Source organism: Serpula lacrymans (assembly GCF_000218685.1).
Source record: "Serpula lacrymans var. lacrymans S7.9 unplaced genomic scaffold SERLAscaffold_3, whole genome shotgun sequence".
NCBI classification, from domain to species: domain Eukaryota; kingdom Fungi; phylum Basidiomycota; class Agaricomycetes; order Boletales; family Serpulaceae; genus Serpula; species Serpula lacrymans.
Genome location: NW_006763292.1, coordinates 2,068,686 through 2,082,154, shown reverse-complemented (window position 1 = coordinate 2,082,154; position 13,469 = coordinate 2,068,686). Strand labels below are relative to the sequence as shown.

Here is a 13,469-nt window from a genome sequence, read left to right as displayed (position 1 = left end):
AATATGCTGTCATAAGGATGCCATAGTTCTACAAATAACAAACGCTGATTGGAATTTCATAACAGACAAGAATTAACGGAGTTGGGGAGATCTCGAGGAGAGGTTGATGAAAAATCGGCGCAGAGCAATGATAACGGAGGGAAATGATCATAATACAACTGTTAAGACAACAAACACATCCTTTCCAAAAAGGAAACACACCCCCAGAATTTGATCGCTCGAGGGAGAAAGACACGATCTATCGACTAATCGTCATCATCGACGGAAGAGGAATATGACAGCCTGCGCAAATAATTTTGCTTCAAGGACGTCTCTTGATTTAAACCCTGCCCCGAAGAGGGAGGAACAGAAAGAACAAGGCGGAAAGCATCTTTCCCGTTCAGATAAAAGCGGTGTAGCCGCTTTTCCCGTATGAAGCCCAGTGATTCATATAATGACAATGCAGCGGCATTATCATATTCGGTCTCGAGGACAACCTAGGAAAGATACACGTTAGGCCTTCTGAGATTTATAAAGGTATTACTAACCTCAACTACATTTCGCTGCTTCATCACTTCGATAGAATGGCGTACTAGCGAGCTAGCTGGGATCCGAAATACGGAACGGGTAAGGTAAACAAAACAACGGGAAAGGAGAAAACCACTAGGCCTCGTACCTACACCTCGTTTACGCCAGTTCTTGTTCACACTTAACATTGCGATGTAACCTCTATTTGAGACATGTTTATGCATGCTTTGTTTGCAAACGATAACGCCAATCGGATCAGAAGACCCTGCAGGGTATGCCTAACCACCTGCATTAGAACGATGCAGCAAGGAATGGTCACGGGTCACGAACCAAGAAAGAAAGCTCGGGCCTGGGTTTCGTGGATTCCAGGAGGAAAAGTGAAGAAGGTTAGGTAAGTAAGAAGTGAGCTCGAAAGCGATGGAAGACGCACCATTGATGAAGGAAGTATCGATATGTGTATATGACATAAGGCTCACTGAGCTCGTTCTGCACAAGAGTCATGATGTGCGGTAAATCAGACTCGCCTACATACGGTCTATAGAATATTTCTGCCATGCCCAAAAGCTTAGAGACCTTGATGGTACAGCGTATACTACAGGCGGACTGTCAGGAGCGGAATATGGAACCGGATAGCGGACACGCGACTGCGAAGAATGGAACAAAACCCGAACAAAAGCACGCCTGGAGGTTATATTAGGTCGAGAAAATGATAGGCAGGGTATCATGCCTCAAATGCGAATCATATAGTGGCGATTTGCTCACTGAAAAGGCATATGTAACACTGAAACAGGTAAGAACAAGACAGGGAAAATGACCGGAAAGCAGCTTGGATAACTTTAAATTACATAATATTGTAAGTGCACAACATTCCCACACGCCACGGACGCGACCTTTGGCGCATTACTTGGCCTCGACAGTGAGGACCACAAGAGTATTGTCCAACATGGAGTCCATTTCACGTTTGCGAAGTGCGTTGTTAACGGCGTTGGGCTCGCGTGGAAGCCAGCATGGAGAGCAGGAACTTTTTGACGAACTGTTGATCCACAAGCCACGGTTACTCGAGCTTTTCGATGTTGGTGCCAGTAGTCAGCAGGAACAACGTGAACTGCAAAGCGGTCAGCCTGCTTTTGTTTGTTTCTCTGGCTGTTCAATGATTAATCTTCGTGCTATAGGTAGAATTGTGGTTGGCGGAAAATCCCTTGCTGTCAATTCAGATTTCGCGCAGCAGACCATCTTTCTATCTCAACAACTAAATTGTTCAGAAAAGTATGTCGCAAGTATACTCCACGACGTTATGTCAAACAACCCCAACATCGGCGCCGTAAATTGCATGGAAGCAACTGTTGCAGAATTTCACCAGAGACGCCGTTATTTGGCCGACTGTATGCGATACATCTTCGAAGCTGCAGAATTAGCACAGATTGCTGGGGCATCTCGGTTGTATCATCGAGTGGAGACCTTTGCTCGACATGAACTCATACCTGCTGTTAAAGTTCCTGGAGGAGAAATACCTCTTGCGTATCGAATCTTCAGGGAGATAGACAACTTGGGAATCACTATAGCCCGGGCTCAGAGTGCTAGGCAAAACGCTGGAAGCAACACTACAGTATCTTCAGGTCAAGGTGTGTTTATATTTTTGCGTCAAATATTACTGTGACATATCTAATTCATCACTGGTATGGTAGGTGGGAATTCTGCCCTGGGTTATGACATACTCAGCGCACGCTACGACTCCCTCAAGTACGAACAACGAACACTTGCTTCAGTCTACTTCATGATTGGCCGCTTAGGGTATTTCTCGCCTAACGAGGTTCAAAAGTCAGTGGACTGGCTGGCGACAAATCCCAATCACCCTATGACTTTTTATATTCTTGCGGCTACTCTCGCGGCCTTCGACACCGTAGACCCATCCACCTTTGGGGGACAGATAAGACAGCATCTTGCAATGGAAAAGGCTACTCTGCTGTACATGAAAAACAAACTGGGGCAGTCAACTGACTGGAAGGAGCCTGGGCTCAGGGCAACGATCCTATTGAAATGGACTCTGTTTTTAACCGAGGCACGACATCGAGATTCGACTCTTGAGCACAGGGAAGGTTTCAAAACGGAGGAATTGGAGACGCAAATCTGGAACGCCGTTCAAGGGGATGCATTCACATATCTTGTGACGACATTGTTACAAATGCAGAAGAGAAGCCGAGGATCTGCGACAGTTTCTTTTACAGGTCCCCTTCAACTGACACCAGAGCAAGAGCAGTTGCGCGAATCTCCTCCCAACGAGTTTAAATTGGCCGTATTATTCTCGTGCGATTCTCTAGTGCGCTCTTTGATCGCACATGCGTCCTCAGAACTGCGGAAGATCAAACAAAGGCAAGAAGACCTCGTCTTCACAAGTGCTCGAACAGATCGCTCCCGAATGTTTCGATTATCTGCACCTGTATCTGATTCAGAAGCGACGCTGCCACCGCGGAACGATATAGCAATGCTTTTTTCATTCATTGGCCTTCTTTATTCCCTTCTACCACCAGAGCGAGCGATACAATTTTGGGGCGCTGCTCCGCACCACGATAACCATCGCCTTACTTGGCTTGAACATATAGAAAACAAAGCGGGCAAGCTTCCTGCATTTCTTCAATGGGCTGTTTGGTCTACTCAAGCGAGGGACATGGACACGACAATGGCACTATACGATATGTTGAGTGGTCTAGCAAAGGGCCAGCAATGCAGTGAACTAGCCTATAATTTCATGGCAAGAGGGGGTGGGGAAGTTATGCCTGGGAGCGGGTTACCTTCAACTACAGGGGCTTCTCACTATGCCACAAGCCCCACAATATCTTGGGGTATGATATTTGGTCTTCTAGAGTCGTGGGCTGCAACTAGCAGCAATCCGCGAGGAAATCAAAACCAGCCTCTACCGGGAGCTTCGTTCACTGGCCTTGATTCTCAACTTTTACAAAGCCCGACTACACACCAAGAACCACAGCATCTTACAATTGGCCCCAAAGACGTTTTGCTTGCCCAGGCATTTCTTCGATTTCTGTCCACTGTAGTCTCCAATTCTGTGGCTGTTCGGCTCGCTATTTCTGGTAATGCTCAGTTCAGATCGATCCCAACGTTGGTTTCCTTGATTCCCCTTGGAATACCTCTCGAGCTGAAAGGGGCCATCTTCGAAGCATTGGCTGCCTTTTGTGAGCCTGGCGCTGGTCTTGCCGGTGTGGAAATTTGTAAAACGGTATGGTCACTGATGGAGAGGTTGGAAGTCATTAATGTGCGCGCAGGTGCGAGACTAGGATCGAGCTTGCTTCCGGCGGTGAAAGGTGTCGAGGTTGAATTAGACGAGGTTGAAGCCGTGTATAAGCTCTATCCCGCAACACTACCTTTCTTGAAGTTGCTAAGCACACTCATCCATACTCCTAAACGCATGTCTCTCAAGGACCGTGTGGCCGATGCAGAACCAATCAACACTATTCCTGACACTCTCGGACAATCGTATCGTTTACCTGGTATCGGGCCTTTTGTCTGTTTTGTCATCGACAATGTCTTCGCGAATATCCCTCACCGGGAATATGCCCGACCGTCCGATAGGTGGCAAATTAACGACCTATGTTTGTGCTTCATCGAACGTGCTCTCGCAAGCTATGATCTCGAATCTCTGTTGTCTGCTGGAGAAGAAATACAGCTGAAAAAGGAGTCCATCCTTCCCTTGCTTGTCCATCCTGGATATGATATCATGAAACGACTCCTAACTAATTCTCCATTGCAGGCCAGTATCCTATCTTACATTGTGGAGGGTGTTGAAGGTTTCGAGAAGGAGTTCTCAGAAGAAGAGCCTTTTTTCAAGAGTACCATAGTTCGTGTTTTGCGGATCCTGCATCGGGTCTTACAGATCCAAGATATCTTCTTGGATGTGCTCATACCTTTGCTATCCGAGTTTGACAGTGCCCCGATCATTGGCACTGTCCACCCAAGGTCGTCTTTTACGAGATTTGACCAGGCTTTATCCTTCGGAGGTCAATATGTGCCTGCAGTGGCTGCGTATGTCGTGTATCCTGCCCACCCTGAACTTGTCCTGTTGGCCGTTAAGATTATCTCACAATTATCGACTTCCACATCTTTACCGAATCTGATCTCTCTGATTGAACGAAGCAGCGACTCTGAACGCATCCTGAGTGGTTTCCGCCGAATTCTTGACGTGGAGACCTTGGACGACGTAGGCATCGCAGAGGCAAATGCAGACGACACGACGGGTGCTGGTGCGGTGGATTACGAGGGGGAGCATTCTTTGGAACAAGCTACTCGTTTGGCGGCGCTTGATCTGTTGATACAGACTACTGATTCCCGGCGACCATTTCCTAATGTTGGCCACTTTCTCCTCTTTGGTGGGTCAGAATCTGAGTATAGGATCCAAGACCCTCATGCCATGGGCGCACATCGGACTTGTGCGCACGTTATCCTTGATTTACTAAATGCCGGAGTTCCCGAAGTACGAGGACGCAATAAACAGCGAGGACGCCAACTTGCCATGCAGGCTGAGCCGTTGTTCATCGCACTTCCAGCTTTGGCAGAACGTTGCTATCGTGTAATCTATCAGCTTTGTGTACATCCCCGGACGTCGGACTCCACGATGCGGTATCTGCGGACACGCGAAGATTTCTTTTGTCGTCATTTAGCTGCCATCCCTTCCAATGTTCCTGAAGTCATCGATGATCCCTACATTGAAGTCCTTTACATCGATGGTTCTCGTATCACTACCACGGTCTCAGCGCTCAAGTCTTTCATCCGTCTCCGCTCCTGGATTCTTGACTTGGTTGCTCTAGACTTACATGTCCTGACGAATAAAGGGCACCATAAAGGCGTCCTAGAAATCTTGGCAATCGTCTTCGGAGTTGATGCCTCCCATGCCGATGGTCACCAGGTTTGGGAAGATGATATGTTGCAGCCTTTCCAGGATATTGGGCAATCGCATTCACGGATCATAGAGTTTGTTCAGTCGTTGAGCTTCGACTGGTCTGATAGTGTGACGGTGAATCCCATCGACCTGGAGTACCTTGGTCAACTCAATCTTCATACATGTATTCGCGTGGACGCGTCAGGATGCGAAGTTGTGGATAGAACAGCGTTATTATCCTTGTTGACGACTGCCCGGCGTGCTCTCCACTCACAAGGTCAACTTACTACTTCCGCCCATGTTGATAAGTTAAACACCGAGATCAATTACATTATGGAAAGTTGCGCTATTGAAAATCATCGCCGCGAGATTCATCATTCGATCGCAGCCGGATATGAGTCGTGGCGGAGGTTATTGGACACGACGCTGATGAAATGTTTCGATAGGCTACCTCACGATCGTCGCGAGAACATGTTGTTCGATTTGCTGCACGTCCTTCCCACAATCATACAATCTCCTGACATCGGGGAACCTACAGCTGTTCTACTCTCAGAAGCATCGGTGTCGGCGATCACTAAATTGCGTGAAGACAGGCGGCACCAAGTCATGCTTCAGTCTGCAGGCGGTGATGCCGATGCGGGTTCTTTGCCTACAGATAGACTTTTCAGCTTGCTTCGGAGCCTTCTCGAGTGCATATTGTCCAATAACCGCATGGAGCTTGTCCGTGGTAATCTTTATGCTGCTCTGATCAATTATCTGCACCTTGTAGCACCCAATGATTCGAGTTGTGATGTATCGATGGATAACTTTAGGAGGCAGTCAATGTCGATGTCCTTACGACTTTCGGTTTCCTCTTCAAGAGATGACATGATGATGTCCAATAGCCAGTTGTTGCCAAGTCACTCGGGGAATGCGGGTGGTAGTATGACTGCATTGGAAGCAGGTACTTTATCGGTGATGAAGAACCATCTGGAAAGGTTGATAACGACAATATCTCGAGATGCCATCGATGGTACTGAGGTCTGGAAAACAGTTGCCTTTATGCTTCTAGACTCCCTAGTTCACCTATCCCACTTGGACAAATCTCATGTCATATGGCCTACATTTGTTCGCTATGGTATCCTGTCGAGTTTCGTGCGGGGATTGAAGGAATCCGATTTGCCGTTACAACATGTCTTGAAACCCGATCCAGGTAAGGAGTCCTTGATACTCTTCTGGTTTATATTAACTTGTTTGTCGTCTAGATGACTTGAACCCTCTATATGTTTATGAATCCAAAATGTCGCTATTGATTAGGATGACTCAGAATCGCTTAGGAGCGGAACGTCTCCTGGAGGCCCAGATACTCCCAATATTGGCGCAATGCGAATTTATTGATGCCAGGCCTGAGGCAGACCAATCATTCATGGGTGAGTTTATGTTACCTCTCGCCTTCTTTGGGGTCTGACTTTTGTGTAGACTATGACTCCTTTCTTCCTTCTGCTATTCAACGTTACCATCAACTGTTCATGCCTGCGCTACAGCTGATAGTCGGAATGTTGGCAACGCTTGGATCCAAACACAATAGTGCCACTCATCAGGTAACGACCCGGTTCTTCCAGTAATCTTTATTTTGCGTTAATTCTGAGTCGAGGCATTGGACTTTTTGTCAAGTCATCGGGAAACGATTATCATCTTGCTCAAGAATGAAATGAGCGAAGTTCCACTATCATTCATTGAAGAAGTTCATTTACTTGTTTCCCTATGCGGTAGCGTTCTCCCCTTGGTCCCGAAATCTGATTTGGTGTGTGAAAACCGCCGTTGCCTACTTGCCTGCGGTCTGATATTTTACAGCTATCCGTTAATTCCGGGTTTGGAGGGATTCATGGTGCGATCTTGAGTTTTGCAGCAAGATACTTCGGATTTGGTCAAGAGACAAAGAAAGTGAAACCACATACTGATGTCGAAGTTCTTCAGGCAAGTATACATGCGCCAGGTGTGTTTGTTCGATATGGCAATTTTACATACCAAGCTGATTTTACGGAAGGCCGGACTCGCGAGACCAATTTCGATGTTTTAGTATACCGCCGGGAACGCATCCTACGCAAGGCCATAATTGAGTATCTAGGGATTGCGAGCGACTTTACTGGTAAGAGAGCAATGGTGTGCGTGTGTATATGATTCTGAAGTTAGTATCCAGAGCCTGAAATAACGCTAGTGCTGTCTCCAATAGTGTCAACACCTCGACAAGAAGAGCGCTCACATTTTGTAGGCAAGTCATACATGACAGGTGACCAATATTGATAATAATCCTGACTCAATATGTTTGCAGCTACTATACCCACCATTGGGGACGCCTTAGAGGCGCTGAGTAATCTGTGTAGTGACCTGGCAGAGACCCTCAAGCAGATTACAGACCTCTCGGCAGAGCTATTGTCTAAGGATCATATACGGGTTGATAACATCCAAGAGGTATGTGCATATTGACTATGGGGGTTTCTTATACTGAAATTGTCTTATTTGATAGATTGTTCCTATATCAAATGTAGAATTTTTGCTAGGACTTGACATTTCCCAGAAACGTTCTCTGATTTGCCGCGAATACGAACGTCTGAAACATGACACCCAGACTAAGGGGAGGACTTTGCTTGGTGTGTAAATATATTACTCGCGTCTTGGTACTATTGCTGACTACTATCAGACACGATGGAAATATTGCTACTGTTGCTGTGGCGGCATCTCGTTCACTATGCTGATGATCAACATATCGAAAACGACAGTTTGAAAACATCCCATCTAGGACGATCTGTTCCAGCGCCAGATGCAGAAACATTCCGCTCAGACATCAGTAATCGGATATTGTCAAGTTTACAGAGGCTATCATCATTAGATCTGGTATGTCTAGTATTTTTCTTATTACAGATCTACCGCTAATTTCAGAATAGACTTTGGAAACAATTGGCCACGACTGGCAGTCCTACCAAGGGTACATAGATATCATGTCTCGCAGACTAAGGGACACCATTGGGCTGCATGACGCCTTAGAATAAGCGGATGACTGTTACAAAAGAAGCGCGCCTTGCTTCACCCCATTCTCATCTTATAAATACTATAAAATACTGGTGACCACGTAAATTTGTAGCAAGAATTATTATGAAGGTGCTAAAAAGGAAGAAGGCTCCCTGCGCCTCTCAGAGCGACTTGTGAACCAAACCTTAGCGTTTGAGATCCTCCGGGAAAGTATGCTAGCACATATGCAACAAGAGCAACCAACTGAATCGTCATAAGTAGAGTGTCTAGTGTTGGATTGAACGCGGGATTATTGGCTTACCTGAACAACGGCGCAGAGCAGTGAACCGAGATATGAATGGGCCTATAATAAACTCAAGTGTTAAAGCACTGAGAAACGTATGATACAAGAAATTACATACCCCCAAAGAGAAGTACAACGTGAGACCCAAACTGGTGAAGTACACAAAAGAGAAAGGTAGCCGCTCTTTGGAAATGAGGTGCTTGACGTGGTTTATTGGACCGATAAGCACCGAAAAGCTACACCACACAATAGTGCCAGCGTCACCAGGTGCTGGTAAAGTTACCACATAGATGTTGACTCACCCAAACATAACCAACAAACTGCCCAGACTGAAACTGCACTCAATGCATGAATTTAAAGACAAGATACAAGATTTCTACCTGAATGCTAACGCAAATTTCGCTGGACGCAAGGCAAGGAGCGGCAGTGTCAGAAATGCGACGAAGAAGCACACCGCAGCTCCAAGCAAGCAACCTCCAAAACCTAACAACCTAAAGGGATATGACTCGTCATGCAAAAACAAAACCACACTAGGTTAACTAATGTACCTTTCCCATCTCGAAAGTGCAAACCAAGCTTCTTCCTCGTTTGATCGTTCACCGGAGCGCAAAGGAATGTAGTCGCCTGCTACGGCATTGTAGAAACGCGAGAACGGGTTCGAAGCCGGAAGTGGTGCAGACTGCTGTTGTGAATCATCTGTATCTCCCCTTGCCCATCGAAATTGGGAAAGGTTATTCCTGAAACTCTGTTCTGATGAAGGAGCCATGGTAGTAAGGGTTAATCTAGTCCGTAGTACGTATTAGTGTGGCTCATACGAGCCTTTAGCAAACCGCGCCTTCGCATAAACATGAACAAACTTGCACTCTGGACTAAGCGCTAACCACTCTAACGAAACATGACCAATTTAACTGAGCCTAAATTATAATCATAATGACATATTATTACACTATCATAGCATCTGATAGAGATATTTCGGGACAGTCTGCACTGTACTATGACCTTTTGACACTCCCCAAGATCTCAACGAAGCTGAGAATGGGGATGAGTCTGTGTGTTGTAACAGCAAGGACTAAATTATGATTTCAGGCTTTGCTTGAATATGATAACATCACCCTCTGGGCACCCCTGGCACATGAATCCACATTAATTTGTAAACAAATAAAAATTTGATGGGAATTGTTGTGGTGAGTGTACATGTAGCAATCATGAAAAACACAGATAATCAGAGCAAGTGGCTGGTGTAGAGACATTGCACTCGCTGAGCCTGGATTACCATTATATTCAGACATGTTTACTGACTCCAATGCACTTTCCGGATATACCAGCTCAATATCCAGACTATCTGCTCCTTTTCTGGAGTATCTGGACTTTCCAAAGTAATTTGATCTGCTTTTGGATACTCAGTCCAGATACACCAGAATAACTTCAGATAGCTCAGAAATGGAGCATACAAATTATTTATGGACATCACATGATGTATTGATGGGCTCTTTGCCATACATGGTAACTAGGATGGACTTAGACAAATTTCTGACATTAGGAGGGTTAAACTGTAACAACCAAGAGTTTGTATACTCTGGCACACAACTCAGATGGGCAAAGAGGAAGTGAGTGGGAGTGGTTACCCCTTAGGATAGGACCAAGTTAGCTGTGGGTAAACAACAGGAGGACTCGCTGAGGAGTCTCCTGGATCTATTGGTGTTTATATACTACTACAGGTTGTTTGTACATATGTACTATATGGTTGATGGAAGCAGTGGCTAATGATGTCATGGGGCACAGCCCGTATGACCAGCTCCACTGCGTGAGATACTTGTAGCAAAAATAAGAAAAGGCAGTGCAGCGTGAGAAGTGGAGTTTGAACAATAATGGAAAGTGCCGCATGGCACAGGGTGTGAAAACTACAGAAGAAAGTTGAGAATGAAAGTTAAAGGTCCAAAAATTGTGTATTGTAACACTACCCCCTTTCTAAGGCTTGACTTCCAGGCGAGACCAAGTACCAGAGGTAGTAGTTAAATTTTTGGGCATAGGTTGAAAAAGGGAGTCAAAAAGTGTTGAATTCATGCCTAGGAGCCGAGGGATTCTTAGAACAAAATTCTCGAACAGTGTCGCGGGAATTGTCCAGATGGGCTTCTGGTTCCCACGTTCTGTCCTTGTCTCCATAGCCCTTCCATAGGACTAGGAACTCTAATTTGCCACGCTTTAAGCGTGCATCCACCACTCGTTCGACTTTGAACTCTTTTTCACCTTCCTGGGTGACTACAACCGGTCCGGGCCGGTCTATACGCTGTCCCGGCAGCGGCCCTTTGTAGGGTTTCACACGGCTAATATTGACCGTAGGTACTACCCTCATTCGTTTTGGGAGTTCTAGCTCCACTGCATTGGGTTTGACTTCCTTAATCTGGTAAGGGCCAATCCACTTTTTGGTCAGTTTTCTGGACTGCCAATTCTTTAATTTGATGTGGTCGGTATCTAACCAGACCAGGTTGCCGACCTTGTAGTCAGGGGCCTTAGAGCGTCTACGCTCTGCCCTGGCTTTCATCTGCTCTGCAGTTTTGATTAGCACCTTGCGCGTTTCGTCTAAGATGGACTTCATGTCCTTAGCCATGTTCTCAGCAGCCTCGTTCTTGCTTTTGCCAGGTTCTACACCCATTCTGGGAAGGTACAATCTTGTAACCTTGAATGGTGCTTTTCCTGTAGCTGATGACTGTTTGATATTGTATGAGAACTGGGCTATCTTGAGCCACTTGGCCCAATCTGTCTGCCTGTCATTAATAAATATGCGGAGGTATTGCTTCAATTCTTGATTGAGCCTCTCCATTTGTCCATCAGTCTGCGGATGGCACGCCGTTGATAATTTAGATTTGATGCCCAGCATCCGGCATAAGTTTTTTGTAAATTTGCTAGCAAATTGAGGTCCTCTATCGGAGATAACCGTTTCTGGTAACCCATGGATAGACCACACAAAATCTTTAAATAAATCTGCCGTACCTGTGGCGGTAATGGTTTTATTGGTGGGTATGAATACCACTTCTTTGGAGAAGCAATCTACTACCACCATTACTGAATCATACCCATTTGATTCGGGTAGATCCGTCGTGAAATTAACCAATATATCCTGCCAGGGACCAGCTGGTATCAGATTTGGCATAAGTTTACCGGCTGGCAGTTGATGCGAGTTCTTTGCCATGGCACATCTTAGACAGGATTTTACGTATTCCTGTACATCTTTGACCATGCCAGGCCACATGTAGTTTCTGGAGATCAACTCCATTGTTCGTTGCCACCCAGGGTGCCCAGCCACTGGAGTGTTGTGATGTCTGTCTATTGCATTGATCCTTGCGGACTCAGGCACATAGATTTTGTTTTTAAGATGGAAGAGCCCATCTTCCCATAAATAGTTTTCATTGCCATCAAGGCGTGCCTTCTCTTCTGTGGAGATGTCTTTCTTGAAGTCTTCCAGAAAATTGGAATCCTGCCGGATTCAAACATTGGCAACCCTGGATTGATCTATCAGGGTGACACCTTTGTTGTCATCTTCTATGCCATTGGCATGATCCTCTCTTCTGGATAAAGTGTCCGCTTTCCCCATAGAAGCTCCAGGCTTATGAATTAACTTATAATTAAACCTTGACAAGTACACTGCATAGCGGGCCTGTCTTCGGTTCAAGTCTCGGGCCGTCATAAAATACTCCAGATTTTTATGAATGGTCCAAATTTCAGATTGGTGCCTAGCACCTTCTAAGTAGTGCCGCTAGTGCTCTAAAGCTCTAATGATGGCTGGCATCTCCTTATCATAGATTTGATAGTTGCGCTCTGTAGGCGACAAACTATGTGATAAATAGGCACAAGGCCTCCAAAGATTGCCAGGGCATTTGATTGATAGAACAGCCCCAGTAGCAAAATCAGAAGAGTTGGTTTCTAGCCAGAACTCTTTGTCTAATTCTGGAAATGCTAATATGGGCGCTGTTGTAAATGCCTGTTTAAGCTTCTCAAAATCTTCTTGTTCTTTGGCGCCCCAGTGCCAAACAATGTCCTTTTTAGTGAGATCGTTCAACGATCTCGTTATCTTTGCGAAGTGTTCAACAAACCTTCGATAGAAATTGCCCAAGCCAAGGAAGGCCCTAACTCCTTTGACGCAAGTAGGTTCAGGCCAATCCAAAATAGCTTGAACTTTCTCAGGATCCATCCTGATTCCATTCTGGCCAATTATCATACCAAGGAAGTCTACTTCCTTCACTTTAAAGTTACATTTTTTGGGTTTGACAAATAGGTCCCGTTTCTGTAAGCGTCGAAGGACTTCTTGCACAATCCTGTCATGCTCAGCCTCATCGTCCGATTTTGTAAATATTAATAAATTGTCAATGTAAATGACGACACAGTTTTCCATGTCCGCAAAGATCTTGTTCATCATGCTCTGGAAGGTTGCCGGTGAATTGGTCAACCCAAATAACATAACGAGGGGTTCAAAAGATCCTCGGTGGTACATGAACGCGGCCTTCCAAGCATCTGTTTCTTTGATTTGTACATTATTGTACCCCCATCTGAGATCCATCTTTGTCAAGATTTTGGCACCAGCCAATTTGTCTACTGGCTGACTGATCAAAGGCAGCGGATATGCATTTTTAACCGTGTACTCATTCAAGTAACGATAGTCCATAATCATATGCTTCTTACTATCCTTTTTAGGAATGAAGAACACCGGGGACGTCATAGGGCTTTTGGAAGGTCTGATGTAACCCTTCCTAAGCTGTTTATCTATGAAACTTGATACCTCGTCTC

General features: G+C 45.6%; 3 protein-coding genes across 3 annotated transcripts; 1 reads left to right on the top strand and 2 right to left on the bottom strand.

The window, feature by feature from the left end:
- Window positions 1-5: 5 nt before the first annotated feature.
- SERLADRAFT_380360 (NAT3/MAK3 N-acetyltransferase) lies at window positions 6-1,227 on the bottom strand (the record flags this gene model as incomplete). Its single annotated transcript, XM_007314685.1, has 5 exons — window positions 6-476; window positions 528-583; window positions 656-785; window positions 838-856; window positions 938-1,227. The coding sequence occupies 5 exons, from the start codon at window positions 1,006-1,008 to the stop codon at window positions 246-248; spliced, it is 507 nt and encodes a 168-aa protein (XP_007314747.1).
- Window positions 1,228-1,404: 177 nt separating this feature from the next.
- Window positions 1,405-8,632, top strand: SERLADRAFT_413403 (uncharacterized protein; the record flags this gene model as incomplete). The annotated part of the gene is made up of 12 exons (XM_007314684.1): window positions 1,405-1,622; window positions 1,680-2,129; window positions 2,193-6,587; window positions 6,640-6,804; window positions 6,854-6,975; window positions 7,029-7,178; window positions 7,229-7,370; window positions 7,422-7,523; window positions 7,707-7,846; window positions 7,902-8,025; window positions 8,076-8,269; window positions 8,320-8,632. The coding sequence occupies 12 exons, from the start codon at window positions 1,451-1,453 to the stop codon at window positions 8,422-8,424; spliced, it is 6,261 nt and encodes a 2,086-aa protein (XP_007314746.1).
- A 276-nt stretch (window positions 8,633-8,908) lies between these two features.
- On the bottom strand, window positions 8,909-9,481 carry SERLADRAFT_380351 (uncharacterized protein; the record flags this gene model as incomplete). The annotated part of the gene is made up of 2 exons (XM_007314683.1): window positions 8,909-9,178; window positions 9,236-9,481. The coding sequence occupies 2 exons, from the start codon at window positions 9,451-9,453 to the stop codon at window positions 9,064-9,066; spliced, it is 333 nt and encodes a 110-aa protein (XP_007314745.1).
- Between the last annotated feature and the right edge of the window lie 3,988 nt (window positions 9,482-13,469).